The sequence below is a fragment of the Bombus affinis genome, chromosome 2, assembly GCF_024516045.1.
Source record: "Bombus affinis isolate iyBomAffi1 chromosome 2, iyBomAffi1.2, whole genome shotgun sequence".
NCBI lineage: Eukaryota > Metazoa > Arthropoda > Insecta > Hymenoptera > Apidae > Bombus > Bombus affinis.
In genome coordinates this window covers 13,811,541-13,829,817 of record NC_066345.1, presented here as the reverse complement: position 1 = coordinate 13,829,817, position 18,277 = coordinate 13,811,541, and the positions used below count along the sequence as shown (strand labels likewise).

At 32.9% G+C, this 18,277-nt stretch overlaps 2 protein-coding genes across 2 annotated transcripts; both read right to left on the bottom strand.

Annotated features, from left to right (window-relative positions):
* Window positions 1-3,413: 3,413 nt before the first annotated feature.
* On the bottom strand, window positions 3,414-11,478 carry LOC126927979 (uncharacterized). The gene is made up of 14 exons (XM_050743942.1): window positions 11,311-11,478; window positions 11,031-11,129; window positions 10,820-10,946; window positions 10,217-10,323; window positions 8,970-9,143; window positions 7,529-7,677; window positions 7,251-7,383; window positions 6,276-6,311; window positions 6,057-6,143; window positions 5,616-5,742; window positions 5,052-5,158; window positions 4,400-4,573; window positions 4,174-4,304; window positions 3,414-3,742 (listed from the first exon to the last, which is right to left on the bottom strand). Exons 2-14 carry the CDS (start codon window positions 11,124-11,126, stop codon window positions 3,568-3,570), a joined length of 1,623 nt encoding a protein of 540 aa, XP_050599899.1. The 5' UTR covers window positions 11,127-11,129; window positions 11,311-11,478; the 3' UTR covers window positions 3,414-3,567.
* Window positions 11,479-13,464: 1,986 nt separating this feature from the next.
* Window positions 13,465-18,050, bottom strand: LOC126927200 (15-hydroxyprostaglandin dehydrogenase [NAD(+)]-like). The gene is made up of 6 exons (XM_050743481.1): window positions 17,852-18,050; window positions 16,374-16,500; window positions 15,770-15,876; window positions 15,157-15,330; window positions 14,580-14,737; window positions 13,465-13,949 (listed from the first exon to the last, which is right to left on the bottom strand). The coding sequence occupies exons 1-6, from the start codon at window positions 17,942-17,944 to the stop codon at window positions 13,814-13,816; spliced, it is 795 nt and encodes a 264-aa protein (XP_050599438.1). The 5' UTR covers window positions 17,945-18,050; the 3' UTR covers window positions 13,465-13,813.
* Between the last annotated feature and the right edge of the window lie 227 nt (window positions 18,051-18,277).

Here is an 18,277-nt window from a genome sequence, read left to right as displayed (position 1 = left end):
ATCGCGAAAAAAGTGCATTTAATGTGTTCGTCTCGGCGAAGTTGTGATAAATCGCGGCGAAACCACGCGTTTTAAAGGCGCATCGCGAATCCGGTATGATTCGGTTCGCGGTGAACTTTACTCCGAGTAACAGGCTAGAAACAACGCATTCTCTTTTTCTTCTTCTTCCCTTTTCTCTTTCTTTCCTTGTTCTTTTCTGTTTCATCTCTTTTATTATAGTTTACTTTTCAACCATTCCTTTTCTGTTTTTCACTCCATTAAATTAAATTAATTTTTCAAATAAAATAATTCATTTAAATTAAACTTCCAATTCTCTCCATTATACTTTGCCTTTTATCTTAATATTTAATTTCTCTTAGTTTCCTTATTTTTGTTTGATTTAACTTTCCTTGTATTTTCTTTATCTTCTTCTTTTCTTCTTTAATTTTCACATATTTCATTTCTTCCACCAAAATTTTTTATGAAAAAGCAATGATTTCGACTGACGAATTTCATCGCATTGTTACGATATTATTGCATAATCGATTGAAAGTATTAGACAAACGAAGGTTCTAATTTCGAATGAAGATTTAGGGCCTGCTGATTTAAAAACGTATTTTTAAAAATATGAATAATTATAAATTTTACAATGCTCTATTTACAATAATAATAACAACAATCGTTTACTAACATTCAATAAAGATCCTTATATCGATTGAAAATACTTTGAAAACTGCAGAAATAGATAAATATAAATCATTCGTCTCAAGAATACAAATAAGAACAATTCAGTTCTTTATGAGTATTTTTCGAGCTTATTATTTTAGAATAATGACGAACGACGTACTGTACTTTACGTTTCTTCGATTTTACCGTCGATATTACTTTTAGAAATGATGTTCGTAAATAAATCATTAGCATTTTTATCGTTTGGCATTCAACTAATCAGACAAGTGTTCGAATTCTACACTAAACGATGTAACATTTTCTTAACATTCTCAAGAAAATTTCACGTGCAATTGGGAAAATACCTCGATCTTGGAAGGATTGGAATTATAAAATGACAATTTAGTAATATCCTTTAACTGAAATGTTCATTGTCCATGATACAATTAATCGAAAAAGAATTCGATTCTAAAAGGGACAAGTTCGAAAATGGCAAGAATATTTTTATAAAATTGCTATTATTCATAATATACACAGTAAAATGTCAGATGCAATTGATTCTGAATCTGCACAGATTCTTTTCTGTATCATACATGTATGTATATATCTCTATGCCATTCAAAGAATATTATTCGAAACCACCTTCTACGGCTGACGAAGCAATCTGCAACTATAGACATAGATATTATATTAAGCGGAATATTATCAGGTTATCGTTCACTCGACCTGGTTATAACGTTTTGTACACGTACTCTAACATTTCGCAAACGAATTATGTGCTACTTAAGAATCGCTTGCGTGTAACCACGTGAACGCAAATAGTTGTCACCTTTATACAACGAGACGTATTATCTCAAGTATATATTTGCATGGTTGGTACGCGAGAAAACGTAGGAAGGAACGGGGCCAAGCAGCAATCTCTCAGAGTTGTTGGTCTTTTTTTTCTCTCTATACGATAAAAGATTCGAATCAAAGTTCAAGAGATCCATGGTCTCTCGATCAATCGAGTTTCCAGTGGTCCTTGATAAGAAGATACCGTAACCGCTAGTGTCCAAAAACATATTTTTACTCCCGCGAAGCGTAAATTTTTGAGGGTTCTCATGCCGAATAAATCGTAATTTTGTGAGAGATTTGACGCATTTAAAAATTTGAAATTTTTTATTGGTGTGAATCGTTATTTTTTCTTGAAACACTTGGAGAATTATCTAGTTAGTTATTTTTCATTTTATAAATGAAGATCGGTCGGAAGAAATATATCACAGCGTAGCCTCGTTGATCTTTCGATTTTTAATTGTTCAATTTTTCAATTCCAACAGAAGAGAATTAAAACTGTTAGTGATACGAGAAACCATTATAATTTTGATGAATAGTATGAACGTACCGTATAATAGTTTAAGATAGACGACTGTTACGGACATAATAAGAAATATTTAGTACAATTTAGTACAGAAGTTAGTAATAATACTCATAAAACGAAGAGAAGATGTATTGATCAATTCCGCACATTAACGAGTAAAGAGTAAAGGTATCGGTAATGTTGCAAGCACTACTGTTTTAAATTTATTTTGCGATTTACGACTGCCCGTGTCATCTTCCTGTGATAAATAAGCTTATGGAAGCATATTGCGCGTTTTTAGAAAAGTTAAATACTAATCGCGTAAACAAGAACGATAGACTTCTTGAATATTAATTTACCCATTAACGATATCAGTAAATAAGTTACGAGTTGTAGGTGTAGACTATAGGCTTCTCTTTTACACAGGTAACGATCGACTAACACGTAAAAGCGAGCACAACGTGATTCCTTGTAAACAAATAAGAAAAGGATATCAAATAAAATTGTTTTATCGTCTACAGTAGAGTCTACAGTAACGTGGCTAATTCCTGTCTATGTAAAATTAAATAATCCGATAGCAGTTTGCTGTACGCGCGAAGATAAGCTGAAAACGTAAAATACAATGTTTTCACAAGACGCTTTTTCTCCGAGAAAAATAAATTTGAAAAGTCGTCATACTCGCGTATTAGGTCAATTCTCAACTGAACACGTTCAAACTCTATTTCCTTGAAAATGTAACCGAGAGTGAAAACATTTTATTCTATTGTATCTATTATTTTATATTCCTTTTTCACGAGGAATCAGGTCGTGCCCAGTTCTATAGTATAACTCTACGATTTTTGCGTATTTTTCTCAATTCTACGTATCTAAAACTAAATTAACTCGAATATTTGAGATACACGTTGTTTGTTACGTTGCCACGCGATGATAGCGCACATCAACTGGCATGAATTTTTTCGGCCGTAGAAAGTTGATTTATCTATAGCGTAACTGACATGCGAAGAAGTCGATAGTCATATCCGATATAATTACTTCCTTTTCTGTCTTTGTTTGATGTGTGCTTTCTTAACCTGTTAAACACGAGGATTTCATAAATCAAGTAAGTTGTGAGAAAATTCGTAGTTATTGGAACGAGATACAAGTATGTTAAATTAAATCTGTTCTTGTTTAAATAAACAGATAAGCGTGTATATGTATTTGTTAGATGCGTAAATCTAGACCAAATTAAAATTTTATACCACTGGTGTTGTTTTCGAACGATGCCAATCTTTAAACGCAACCCGCTTTGGGTTTGCGATAATATAAATAAAATAATGAAAGAAAAAGATGACCTATTAAATATGTAAATAATAGGAAAACCTACGAAAACTTTCAATATCGTTTCTTTCTTTCTTCGTGTAGTTTGATTTGTCAAGTCGATTATAAACGCGTATTCTGCTTATCGCCATTTATTTATTACATTCAGGCACTTTTATCGTGAATTATGCAAACATAAAAAACATCACGAGTAAGAGTAATACATACAAAATAATATATACATCAAGCACATAACATAGTAATAATATCTATTTACAGAATTCAGTGATTTAATCTATTTGCATTTTACGCTCGTTTTCTTCCAATATAGACTCGTTATGCTTTTGCGGTAGGCTGTCGAACAATTGTATCTCGTAGACTGGTTTTCCATCCTCGCTGATCCATATACTTCCGTTCTGAGCGCATCTCACCACGTAAACCAGTCCGTGCGCCACGCTGTCCACTCTGATACAATAAAGCGGCTTGATAATAGTAAGAAGGGCAAAAGAAATAACGAGAATTATAAAAAAGGTATTAGATAGAGTTGGAGAGTTGGCGTCAATTTTTAGGCGAACTTTGCTAAAGTGTGTAATTAATGCTGGAATTTTAGCTTCAAAGAGTCTTCCAACGCGTTCTTCATGCAATCAATCAATGCACCAATCAATGCAAAAATGCATTCTGTTCTTCTTCATCTTTGAGATGCTATAATTCCCCCCCAAAAAACCCAACAAGCTTATTCTCCAAAGACACGCGAAAAGATACAAGATTCTCATTTCAATATAATCCGAATATTTTCTTAATTATTCGAAGAACGCTCTCTGTCAAAATTCTTCCAAACTTTGGGCCTAGTTCCAAAACCAAATATTCGTGTAATTGTTACTTCGTTGAAAGCTGACCTTCGGAAATATTTCTGTATCAGTTGATCTTGCGACGGATTGGCTTCTGAATTTTTTACATTGGACATTTGAGAAAGCTCGGGACACAGGACTATTATCCTTACGCCAGTCCTTTCGTAATGATAAGGTTGCTGTAATATTACCATCGAAATTAGGGATCGAAGTGTCGAGAGGCATGAAGTTGAGAATAACTGTGTACGACGTTTCTCGATGAACCATAACGTACCGCGAACGAACGGCTGAAGCTAACCACTGCATGTTTCGTTGCGGAATATACTGGAAGCTGAGATAAAGAATACAGACCAGCCACAGACGATATATTGACGATAACACCGCCTTTGCCACCGGAGTCCTTTTGCATTTGTTGGATTCCTAGAAGCGTCGCTCGTATCACCGCTGTCTACACAAATCGATCTCAATTAACGAATTGCAACAGCAAATCGTAAGACGTTCGATATCATCGATATTACGCTGTTTCTGATCGGATTTTCCTGAATGAAATGCTAGATATTTTTCTTTTAGTCGCAAGATTTTATATATGTTCAGTAAATAATTACTCGTCGTTGAAATTATTTGCTGGTAATGCAATAGAAATTTATATAATTATTCAAGCTGTTTTACCTCGTTCATTTAATTTCTTTTAATTTACTTTTAATTTCGTTGAAGCTCCTAAGTTTTAACTTTTACATTTGTGCGTTATCGTTCTTTCTATTTTGTTTGTTAATTTATTAGTTAAATAATCGAGAATCCGAGATAACAGAAGTGTGAAAGAAGCTTGAAAGGTTTCAGCCATCGCCTAGATCTCTGACCCTAAGCTCTCTATTCTGTTGCAAGAATATTACATTCGGACAAACGTCGTTGTTCTTGCTGTTACTTACCACGTTTACGTCGATGGTTTTATTGAAGTCGCTCTCGTTAATGACACCAGCATTGTTCACTAGAATCTCCAGACCGCCGAGTGTCTTCACAGCTCTCTTGAAAGTATCTGTTACTCAAATCAAGCATAATTTAACGCTATTATTTTTCGTAGATCTGAAGGAACAGGTATTTAGATAGTTGATTAAAACGTAGTACGAGTATTTTGATAAATATGCTAATAATCCAAATAATCTGTAATGATTTGTACCGTACCTGGCAATAACTTTGCCTGCTAAAACATATCCATATTAATTAACATAATATATCGAATTAAGCAGGATAACTATCGATATCCGAAGAAAACCAAAATAAAAACCAAAGAATCTTCCAAAGTATTTAGAGAGTCCCCTTTCTTAGGGGTCGAACTATCTCTCACGAATTTCTTAAAAAGTCACTTCATCGGTTTCTTCGACAACGTTGAACAATCTCAGACAAAATCAAACTCATTGTCGTCAGTCACAACGTCGCATATGAGAACTTGTATTCAATAACTCTAAGATTATGCTGTATAAAAATATAATTACCATCGAATTCGGAATTGTTGGCGACATCGCACTGGAAGAATATAGCACGATTGCGGCCGAATTCTGCGTTCAGCACGTTCATCGCTTCCTTGCCAGCTACCTCCTCGATATCTATCATCGCTATTACCTGTAATTATTTTCCATTACGAGTACACGCATCCACGTTTCGTCTAAATCTTTTATATCTTTTCTGATCTCTGTACCAGACACTCTCCGTTAAAATATTAAACTTTGTTTTATTTTCTTTCTGTAGTCATGATTGCATACTGCAAGTGTTTTAGTTTTAGTCTTTTCTCTTTTCTTTTCATATCGGCTACTTTTGAATCGATTATTATAGAGAATTGTCAAAGAACTTGGTTCTCTTCGTACTTGTGAAAATCAAACGAACATGTCACTCTCTGAGAAGGTTTCTCGATGATTATCGAGATGACAAGTACTTACGGATGCACCATTTCGCAGCAGTTCTCTGCTAATAGTCATACCCAAGCCACCTGCAGCTCCCGTTACAATGACTCTTTTATCCTTGATCTGCATGTTTTACTATATTATGCCTTTGTTGCGAAGAAAAATATGAAATAAATAGCCGACACTTTCTTTTCGTCCAAGATAATATAAGTACGAAAGGAATCGTGTACTCGGAGTACTGTAAATTGTTTTCACCATATAGTTTCCTTTTAAAAGAGTCAAACTTGTCGATCAAATACGCGATATGGTAAACTTAAAACGTTTGTGAAACAGCCTCGCGCGATTTTCACTACAAAATGATTGCTGTTTTAATTGTCTCATTTACGTAGATAGGGAAACGAGAGATGAAAGAATTTAAAGAGAAGTGCGAGAGAGAGAGAGAGAGAGAGAGAGAGAGAGAGAGAAAGAGAGGAAACGAAGAAATTTAAAGGTGAATTATTGAAATTGAAAATCGAAACAGACAGTGTCTTAGTAGCTACTGGATGTGTTTCTGTACTGGAAGTATTTCGTATCGAGCTGATACGAAAGAAGTTGTTTTCGTGTCGCGATCTTCGACCTCTTGCGCGCCATGATGTTCAACGAGGGCACGAATCTTTCGCTATCTGCATCGATGATCCATTGCAACACGTGTCGTCCCTTGATCTTTATTGCTTACGAGAGCCGCGAGAGGCTTTGACGTGTAGTTTAGCACTTTTGGTCGATCTTTGAAATAGTTCTACTTAGTGGTAAGTTTAATTTTCATTTTACTTAGGAAAAAGTGAATATTTTTGTGATTTACAGTGGTGTATAAAAGTTTCTGGCCAGATAGATTTTTCACTTTATACTCTAAAGGCGATCTTCTATCAAATAATTTTGATTAATAAAGTAATTATATAGCAGCGTTTATTTCCTGCAATATTCTTATACTTAATTCTAGTCACAATTCTTAAAGATATCGCTTTTCACATATAATGTGAATAATCTATCTGACACGATAGGCTTTCGCTTCCAATAATTTATTCGTTTTAAGAAAAATATCACTTTTACGTTACATATGCTTATATGTAGCTTGCTATTTGATAAAGTACTTCAAATACTATTATTTGAATTTCAGTAGTTTCAGTGGTCATCTTTAAGTACAAAATGGGGCAAGTCAATAATACAATATAAAAGATTAGTCATTCATCTTTAGAGATTCACCTCCACTTTTTTGTAAGGTGGAAACTCAACAGCGTATGGTGGTTTTTTGCCTTCAATGACCCAGACAGCTCCGTTTTCACCTCTCATGAGAAACTGTACCATGCCTCTTCCTACGTGTTGCGTTCTGGTGATATAAAAACAAAAACAATATTCTGTAATACCATTTACGTTACGTTAAGAGCATCATCTCATTTCCTCTATATTCAAACAGCTTCAGATTATGTTCAAAACTGTGAAACGAAGTGAATAACATGTAAGCGAGTACTTACGATTGTAGCGGCAGTGATTCTAGCAGTGTTTGAACAGCATTTTTTTCAACAAAGTCTAAACATTTCTCTGTCACTTCATCCAAAAGCGTCGTTGCCGTGGCACCAGGGCAAAGTACAAGAATACGAACGCCAGTTTTGTCAAAGTGTTCCTGAGACAATCAGTGTGAACGTATAAATTTTTAGGGCAGTATTCTTGTGAAATTACAAAAAGTATTTCTATACACTCTCATTATCCAATGAAACGTTACTTCTTTATCGGATTCCACCTTTCATTTACATAGCATTAAATTTTTCTTTGTCATACGAAACTACTGTCAAACGTTACGAAACGTAATACATTTACTTATCAAATTCCACTTTTCATTTACCTGGCATTAAATTTTTCTTTGTCATACGAAACTACTGTCAAACGTTACGAAACGTAATACATTTACTTATCAAATTCCACTTTTCATTTACATGGCATTACATTTTTCTTTGTCATACGAAACTACTGTCAAACGTTACGAAACGTAATACATTTAATTATCAGATTCCACTTTTCATTTACATGCCATTAAATTTTTCTTTGTTATACGATATTACTGACAAACGTTGTGAAACGTAATGCATTTACTTGGAATCAATTAGTTAGCATATAAAGGCTGTAATAAATACGACGTACAAAATGGAAATTCTTAAATAAACCAATACATATATGTACATATATATATTATCTTGAATAGGGCTTACGATATATAGCCTGTATATAAGAAATTGAATCGACACAAAGTATTTAATGTATACTTGTTAATTCTAAATTTATACTTAATTTTCTGAAAATGAATCCTATGACAAAACTGGCAAAAGTTATGGCCACGAATCTCTATTAGTCATTTCTCCAATCTGGCAATATACATTTGTTTATACAGGGGTGATGTACGGTAGGCGTTAATTCAGCACGTTAAAGTAAAAAAGGAAATTCATATAAACACACACTGAGTATCAGCTTGTTTTCGAGTTTTGTGTTTATTCTGTAATGCGAAATTACTTAAATGAACGATTGATTTCGTGGCAAACGGATGATAGATCGTGTTGATATTATTCGATTCATTCAATCCATAATCATTCTATTAGCTACGGTGGAATTAAAAAGTCTCTTGTTTCTGATACGTCAATTGACAGCGTAGAAAATCTCCATCAATCTGGCGACCAAAATTTCCTATAAGTCGTAAAAAAATAAACTCGACGATTTACGATGCCTTGTTGGAAAATTGGGACAATTTCACTGAACGTAGGTATGTAACTATTATAGGTAAACACAAAACAAGCTGTTATTCAAGAACGAGGTCATACGTCGAGAATGTATTTATGTGAACGCTTGTTTTTTATTTTAGAATGCTGAGCCAGCTCTTATCGTGCTTTTTACGTGCCCGACCCATTCTGTATGCATTATAGTTACCTGTATGCAACGACTGAACGCCAAGACAGTGTGTTTGCTGGCACAATAAATAGGTATTTCAGAGAAGATTTTCAGAGCCACGATCGATGCGATGTTTACTATGGTGCCCCCTTTGCCACCTTTGTGTTTGCCCATATAATCCAAAGCGAGCAAAGATCCTTGGATTACGCCGTTCTCAAATTGAAACAATTAATGCAATTACTAATCAAAATCAATACCAATTAACATTATGAAAAATTAGTAATTAGTAATTAATGTTATTACCAATGATGTTACAGTGGTGTTATGTTAGTTTCTAAACTGAGTTTCCAGAAAGACGAACTCATCAAATGCGTGTTAACTTCGTTGCTACATTACATAAGTATATGATTAATATTCTATCGTGAGAAGGATATAAAAAATGGAGACAATTTGTGGAGAACACAAATGTGCCTTCTGCATGACACAATTATTAGCGTAATTATTACTATGAGCTAGTATAAGCTACATTAGTAGCAACAGCAACAAGCTAAATTATTACTATAAGCTACAAACGAAAATTTACGGATACAAGGAAGTACAGAATGTACGTAATGTATGTAACATAAAAAAATATGTAAATTATCGAAGGCAAAGAAAAAAATACAGAAGAAATATTCATATACATCCGGTATATTTAATAACTTTGCATTAAATTTAAAGACCGTTTATAGATTTAGAGAAATAACTTGTCAACTGTCATCAGAGATATAATATATTCAGTTGAAATTATTAAGTTTTTCTATAAACATCATAGAAGCTATTCTTCGTAACCAGTCGATCGTCATAGCGTTAAATGATTTTTCAATTTTACAACATGAAACATACCAATGCATTTGTCATGATAATTGTTTCAATCACCTTGTATATAATTTGAAACTGATGTTAATCGCTTAACCACATCTCTCTTTTTTTTTATAGAATTTTTACTTTATAAAATTTTTCGTTAACTATCTTATCTACATCATTAATATTGTAATTTTTCTACATACATACATATATAATAATACAAAATATGCGAAATCCAAATAGTAATTTTTTTAGCAAGTGAAGCAAGTAAGAAACGATGTTATTTCTTCGGCTTTACAGTATAAAGTATGCAAATTTCAGAATATGCTTATAAAGTTAAAGTGATCGATAGTGTTCTTCGTCGATGAATACTTTAACTTGCTCTTCTCTACATCTCAACAAGACTGTGATATTATCTTTCGTAAAAATGTTGTACTTACAATGTTCACGCCAATAGTTTGCTGCCATTTTAAGTCATTAAGTAAACCAGCATTGTTGATAAGAATGTCCAGGCCACCCAGAGTGTCCCAAACTTTTTTGAAGGTCGCTGTAAAATTACAGTAAATCGTAAATGAATTGTGAAAGAACAAATAAATAATTATCCGTTCCTAGATCTCAATTAATGATGCGAAGTAAGATTACATTATCGCTGTTATGAAACGCGATTATCATTATACCATTAGTCAAATTAGAAATAAATTTGAAAATATATACAAATGTTACGGGATATTTAATACGAGTATATAAACTATCTAATTTTAATCTATAAAGGCAAATGACCAACAAGAAACTATTCATTACAAAATAGTGAACGACAATTGTATCTGATTTCGCACATTCTTTGATTGGATAGTTACTTTGTGGAAAATCATAATTATCAATAACGAAAGATTTGATGGATACGTTGAATCGAGAACCCAAATAACGGGGGCAAAATGACGTTATTTTGAGAAACAACAGAGAACGAATATAAATACATCTGAATGAATCGAAAGTATATTTTTGATGAGAATAGCTATGTGTAGTAGTTTATTTCAAAATACCTTCAAATTGTTCAGCATTGCTTACATCACATGGAAAATATTTGGCGGTTCCTTTGCCGAATTCTGTTTCCAATTGTGACACTGTGATTTGTACGGACGAGTTGTCTAAGTCAATGATAGCAACTACCTATAAACGATATCATTACTTTTAACAACTAATATGACCGTGACAGGAAGGGAAGATTTTCATGATTTATTTATGAAAGTTTACCTTCGCCCCATCTTGCAATAGTCTCTCAGCATAAATTAAACCGAGTCCACTACCTCCACCGGTGATCAAAACGGTCTTGCCTTCTACGTTGTTCATTATCTGGAAAGAAATTTTTCCTCTTCATTGTTGTTCCGTGAAGAAAAGAAGCAAGAAAACTAGAGAAAAAGATCCTAAGCAAAGAACGTGTAACGTTCTTTCTTTCAGAATTCTGACTTCAACTAATTTATTGAATTAGATTTATTAATCTTCTGGACTTGATGATGAAATATCACTCTCTTACATGCTGACTATACTTTCAGTGTTCTTGTTTACGACGATACGAAGTGCGAGAATAATATTTCTCGTTCGCCAGTTCTGTACGATATGTCTATTGCTCGAAAAGGTTTTATAAGGTAACTAAGATATATAAGATTTACGACAGAATCTTCCTATTGGTTGATTTGCAATGATAGTGATAGCAAGAAGTAGTGGGAGAAGATCACGTTTGTGACGTTGGTGGAAGACTACGGTATTTCTTATATTTTAATATTATCATCTAGCATCTATCTTACGTGAATATGTATTTTGTACTCTTTTTTAATGTATTATTCATATTGAAAAAAGAAAAATTTTGTGGAGAACGAATTCTGCCGTATTTAGGTTAATATTGCTCTTATTTAATTGTTCAATGGATGAAAAAAAAAATACAAATTTTCGATTCGTCATTCTGTTTTATGGAGCTATTTTCCATGAAACATTTTTCTCGATTCGATTTCGTTCGAAACAACATTTCCTATTTAACGATAATTGGCAATATGTACATTGAATAACGATTTATACTGTAACTATCGTTAGTTATCAGTGTCGATATCTAAACTGAAATAAAAAGCTACGGACTCGAGAATTTAAAATAAAAATAAAGATGAAAAAATTCGAATAACTCTAAATTAAAAAGAAAAACATCGATAACAACTTCCATGAAACACTTACCGTGATTTTTGCAAACTATTCGGTTTTCCAGTAAACGTTATGAATGAATATTCGAAATCAAAGAAGGACTGATTACAGAATGAAATTGTGTAAAATAATATATGTTTTGGAAAGATTAATATGGAGCAATATGTTATATAAAAGGGCATATACATAAACACGTAATGTTGATTAAAATGTAAGAACGTAGATACAGGGGATTAATTTTAAATCGAAAATCTAAGTTATCGATATTAAAGGTAAGCAAATTTGACTAACGATAAGAAGCTTTCTTGATATTGTTGAAGGCTATCCTGGCAGTTTCTTACAAAGTTATTCATATTTCCTTGAGTGAATCTGCATATTCTTTGTTCATGCACCAGTCTTTGTGATATTCTTTCTGTTCTCTCCAAAAAATATTCGTATGATTTTGCTTAAAAATGATTAGTTTGAGAGAGATATGTTAATCCTATTTTTATTGGAAGATAAGAAATCAACAAGGAAACATGAACACGGGAATAGCGTTTTGCAATGCGATAAGTATAATAAAATTAATCAGTCTTTGTTATTGTTAGCATTTAACAGCAGAAATAGCTTGGATGTTCGATTTCAAACTAACGCCCTGTATATGTAATAATCTGTCTTACTTCTTTCTAATCTGATCCTACACCCGCCTTTCGTAATATGAATAATCATTTGATAAAAATAAATTGCGCACAGTTAAAATGAATACAATATATTTTCATCTTTTATACTTTCGTATATTCTTTTCTTCTTCTGTTTTAACTATAATATACATTACATCACGCTGTTACTTATAGCTGCAACACACGGAGACACTTGAAACATTATATAATAAACAAATTAACGTAAATCATATTTATTATCCTTTTAATTATGATTTTTTATTGAACAGTAAGATTTATCATAAATTTTCAATAACCATTTCGTATTTTATATTTTAATATTAAAAAGTGGAATCGCAAAAGATTTTTACTTGCAATAAAGGTAGGAGCATTTAAAATATAATAAATCACGGAAATCAGGCGTGTCTTAATATCAGGGTGTATGATTAGTTCCTTTCTTAAATTATAGAAAATTATGAGAAAAGAAAATACACATACAGAATGTGCATAATATGCAAAGATATACAAAACATCCAAAGCATTTATAGTACTCGTTATACTACTTGCTAGATAAAATAATTATTTACCTAGATCATATTCTTTCGATTACATATCCAATAATACGAATATTATATACATAATCAAATAATAACACTTACAAAATAGTACATATGAAATATCTACGTGAATTACGATTCGATTGTTGTACATATTGAATTGATTACTTTAAGGGATTCAGGAAGCAATAATTATCGATGTATATTTTCTTTTCTTAAACGTTAATAAGAAAGAAAATTACAAGCAAAATTAGAAATTAAAAAGATTAAAAATTAAAAAGAAAGACGTACTCAACTTACCTATATAGGCTAGACTTGGATTTTTTAAACTTAATTTACATTTATAACTAAATATCAGAGTACAGTCATATATGTACATGAACGTGAATCGCTTATATAGAGAATCGTGATGTCACAAAGATGGCAGGCAAGAAACGCGCCTTTCCAAGTCATTCAAATATCGGTAAAGTTTCAACTTAATTATTTCTCTTAATAATTAAATATATATAACGAAAATATTATTAATATAAATTTTTAGTAAAAAAGGAAAGATACAGCAATCGAATTCAACCGATCTTTGCTATCCAGAAGTGAAATTAGTATCTAATTGATAATATTTTAACTAGGTTTCTCTTTCTGGTTACATTAATGTTTATATAGGGACTTTTAAGGCGCTATAACTAGGAATTTCGATCGCGTATGCAGGTTGATTGTTTTCGATGACGTAAATGGCGCCGTTCTTCCCGTGTTCGATTAATTGGATAATAGCAGTGGCTACATGTTCTGGCCTGTTAACAAATATTATTTCATTCAAATAGATGCATTTTCTAATGGAATCAGACGAGTCAAAATATCATGTGTACATTGAAATTAATATGTGAAATAATTACTTGAAATATGATAAACTATTCTTTCAGACATAATAAGATAAGATAAGATAAGATATGATCTATATTTGTTTAAAAGCAATTTATATCTTGCTAGTATTTTAATTATTGGTACTTATATATTATGTAAATATTTTAAGAACACCAAACAATGATATGTTGTTTAATCATTGTTTAGTATGAATGGAAAATGAAAGATCGGTAAAGGGAAAGGAATTTTAAATAAGATATACATAATTTACTTCCAATAGAATTGAAATGATACGTAAAGAAATAGCCAAATTTATGTGATATTATTTTCAACGAAAGCTGTAAACGTTAAAAGTTTTATTAAGATTTTCATAAGCTACTTCATCTGCAACGACAAAATAAATGAGTTTTACGTACGATAATTTTGTATAAAATTGAAAATCGAAGAATTGAAAATTAGAAATGTATAATATTGCAAATAAACATATGTTCGATATGTTGTAGCTATTTTTTAAAGAAAGTCATGGAATTTTAATATGAAAAATTGTACTCTCTGCTTACGGTTGTTTCTGCATAGTGGCCATTGCCATGGCCGCGGTTTCTTCATCGAGAAGATCCATAGCGTGTTCTTTGGAAGACATAAATCTGGCAGCCATAGCTGTGGTCGTTAATCCAGGGCATATTGTCAGCATACGGATACCAGTTTTCTCATAATAATGCTATGTTGGGGAATAAAATGTATTCTTTCAGAAATCTTAGAAATGGCAGTTGTGAGAATATTTTTTCACACCTTTAAGAAGGTACGCACTTGCATATGTACATAGAAATTACAAGAGCTTATTGCGTAGATGCGTATGTTCTATTTTATTTCAAAAGTGTCACAAAAAGTGAGAAAAAATACATTTTCTGAGACATCTTAAAAACTTCAATTTTATGTTTATTTTAACTTAGAAGATATCGCGAAGCTTTCAGAAAATATGTCCAAAACGTGTCCAGAGTATTGTTAGACGTTTTTGATATACCTTTGTATTGAGTACGAGACATAAAAGCAAAATAAAGTGCAAAGCATTCTCATGTATTTTAAATTTCCATTTTTTGTACATTGCTATTCAAAGCAGAATTTCTTTTGCTTTTTTACCTTCAACGACTGAGTGAAACCGACAATGGCGTACTGCGTCCCGCCATAAATTGGCGCTATAGGGATGCCCTCGAGGCCAGCTACAGAGGACATGTTTACGATGACTCCACCATTGCCACCCTTATACTTCCCCATAATATGTAATCCCAAGATAGTTCCATGAACGATGCCTTTCTACCAGCGGCAAACAAAACGGTATTAATCCTTAAAAGCTAGCAACCAAGCAAATCACTTTTATATCATCATGGGTTATTAATTATTATAATAAATATTAATTATTATTAATTATTATGACTATTTGTCTTTTATTTTTACCTATTGATGAAGTTAAACGAATGCCATCGAAGAAGCTGCTGATCTTTTAATAATTTGAATAAGCTATTTGAATAAGTTCAAAAAATTAAGAAAAAAATTCGGTATTTGCATACTTATTGCCGATTATGTAAATGAATTTAGAAAGCAGAAATTTTAGTCACGTTATCACCTTAAGTAGCAAAAGTTATATATATTTATATATATATGTTATATATATATATATATATTTATTTATTTATTTATTTATTTATTTATTTATTTATATAAGATTTATATATAGGATGCAGAAATCTCTTACGTAGTTCACATCGACCATTATTTCCCAATCCGCGTCGTCCATAATGCCCGCGATGTTGACGAGAATATCTAATGTCTCGTACATGTCGATAACTTTTTTGAACGATTCTGCGTAAATCAAATTTATTATATAAATTATTCGACATAAACTCTTACACTCGATAAACATTAGGAATACAGGTGGATTTGTAAAATGCAAATTTTATTAGGGATTGAAACATGTTTATGTCAATGGGCAAAAATACCTAGATATACACAAATACATAAAAGCTAAGTAAACATTATATATAAAGTGTCATGTATCTTATTATCATTTCATTCGTGGTAATTGACTTTAGAGTATATTATCTAACAATTATCTTCACGGAATTTTCTATCGTGATCGTCGTTTGTTTGACAACATTGATTTAGAAGAAAACGATCGTTCCATCGGTTCCAGCTTATATAGTATTATACTGGAGCGTGCTTTCGAGATGTATCGGTTATTATGATAATACGATTTTTCCTTTTGTTGTGTGCTCCCGTTTCTTACGACTGCGATAATCGTATTTAAGCAATCTAAATCTTATCAAGAAATTAAGAAAACTTCAATAATTTGAAAGTACCTTTAAGTTTTTCGCTCTTCGACACATCGCAGGCGATGAAGATAGCGCGGTCTTTGCCAAACTCGTTGTTCAATTCAGTGGCTGCGCTCTCGCCACCGGAATCGTTCAGATCCAACAGAGCTACCGTCTAAAATACATAAAAGTACATTTATCACGCTCAGCTGGTTTGCTCAGAGAATTTGGACATTTACCATAGAATACTTCTATGTCCATAGGAATTTGAAAAAATTGGATGAAGAAAGATTGGCAGGGACAGAAGGACCACCCGATCTTGTCTAATCGAAACACGTGTATGATCGAGTCTTCTGACTCAATTTTGAATTAAAACTTCGTGTACAGAGTCAAACATAGACTCTACGGATAAACTTGACTTTGAAACTGAAACTAAACTGTGATCCGAATGACTGTGATTATCGATGTAGTCGCTTGAAAATCATGTTTACCATCAAATGACTTTCTTCTTCTCCTCCCACGGGTCAGCTTGTCCATAGACAATCTCAGTCTGCTAAGGTTACCGATTGGAACGTTATTCCAAAAGAATTAGAATCTCAACGATCCTCGCGACTTCCCCATGGAATTCGTTATTTTCGAAGCAGAGATGAAGAATTTGTACGAACTCGTAGGGTGGTCCTTCGTACTGTTTCCGAAAATCTCTTCCAAGTCCTGATTTTAGACGTGTAGTGTTCTCACGACTTTTGCCCGATCGATCGATAAGCTAATCTTATATCTTCTTTTTGAATATTATCACCAAACCGCCAGATAAAATCCAGAAGAATCTCTTATCTGGTGTTTATCGATATAATTATTTATAATTGGAATTATGTACATACGTACATATATTTCTCTATACTAATTTTAGAACACATTCTTTCAGACGAATTCGCGTGTAGAGGACTTGGCAAAAATCAAAGGTCAAGTTAGTTGCGCGTGGCTTTTGTGTTATTTCTCAATAAAATTTTCCACCTATATACAAAGCTGCCTTTATCTGCTATTCTTAATCCTATGGAGCACTTTGGCCACGATGTTAAAATTAACTTATTATCTGCTGTATATTTTAATTGACTGTAATTAATCAGTTGGGATAATCAAGGTGCTGCTATCGCTATAAAATTATATAACATAACATTATTATGTAGCATTATATAAGTTATTCCTCCTAAATGGATTAAGACGAATAATCAGAGAGAATTTCGATTTCTAACGCTGTCGCTATTTTCAACAGATTTCTATATTTCAATCTCACTCTCGTTCTACCAACAAACATGACTTGTACGATCAAAGATGATATTCAACATAGAATCGAGTATGCGTACCAATAAGTATGTTTCCATATTTTGTTGAAACTTAGGATATCTCCTAACGTTAGAGAAATATAATTGCGTGGAAAATGAGCGAAAGAACATAACAAGATTAAGAATCGAAACTCTCTGGATTTACTATATTAACCATCGTTGCTACAATTTATTAAGTTTTATTACCTTCGCTCCATTTCGTAGGAGTTTTCGGGCGGCGCAGAAGCCGATTCCGTTCGCCCCGCCGGTGACGAGCGCGATCTTACCCTCGATGTTCATGATCGATCGCTGGCAAAGAAACGAATGTTTCCCCGTTTTATTTCTCACCAGATAGGACGGTGGTTCCCGCGGCGTTCACGCGCGAAACCTCGCGAATCGAATATATCTTGGAGGCTGGCTCCTACGGCGACAGGTGACAACGGTGACCGATGAAACACGAGAAATCGAGAATCAATCGTACCGAGATCGAATGTCTTTCTTTCGTGGTCATCTGACAGGTAACGTGACCGCGAATCTGCGGGTAAACAGGATCGAATTATACGCCGATCGATGGAGAAAAAATTCGGCACGAGGTGCCACGGTATCCGCAAACGCCGTGTTTATTTCTGTCGA

What these genes read in the sequence shown, in the direction of transcription:
- LOC126927979 (XM_050743942.1), bottom strand. Translation starts at nt 11,126, where the DNA reads ATGAACAACGTAGAAGGCAAGACCGTTTTGATCACCGGTGGAGGTAGT. An exon ending in TATTGCAAGATGGGGCGAAG is followed by an intron (nt 10,947 to 11,030) that starts GTAAACTTTCAT and finishes TATCGTTTATAG; the next exon opens with GTAGTTGCTATCATTGACTT. An exon ending in TTTTAAAAGGAAACTATATG is followed by an intron (nt 6,144 to 6,275) that starts GTGAAAACAATT and finishes TAAAACATGCAG; the next exon opens with ATCAAGGATAAAAGAGTCAT.
- LOC126927200 (XM_050743481.1), bottom strand. Translation starts at nt 17,944, where the DNA reads ATGAACATCGAGGGTAAGATCGCGCTCGTCACCGGCGGGGCGAACGGA. An exon ending in TCCTACGAAATGGAGCGAAG is followed by an intron (nt 16,501 to 17,851) that starts GTAATAAAACTT and finishes TATGTATTTTAG; the next exon opens with ACGGTAGCTCTGTTGGATCT. An exon ending in GCCACTATGCAGAAACAACC is followed by an intron (nt 13,950 to 14,579) that starts GTAAGCAGAGAG and finishes ATTTGTTAACAG; the next exon opens with GCCAGAACATGTAGCCACTG.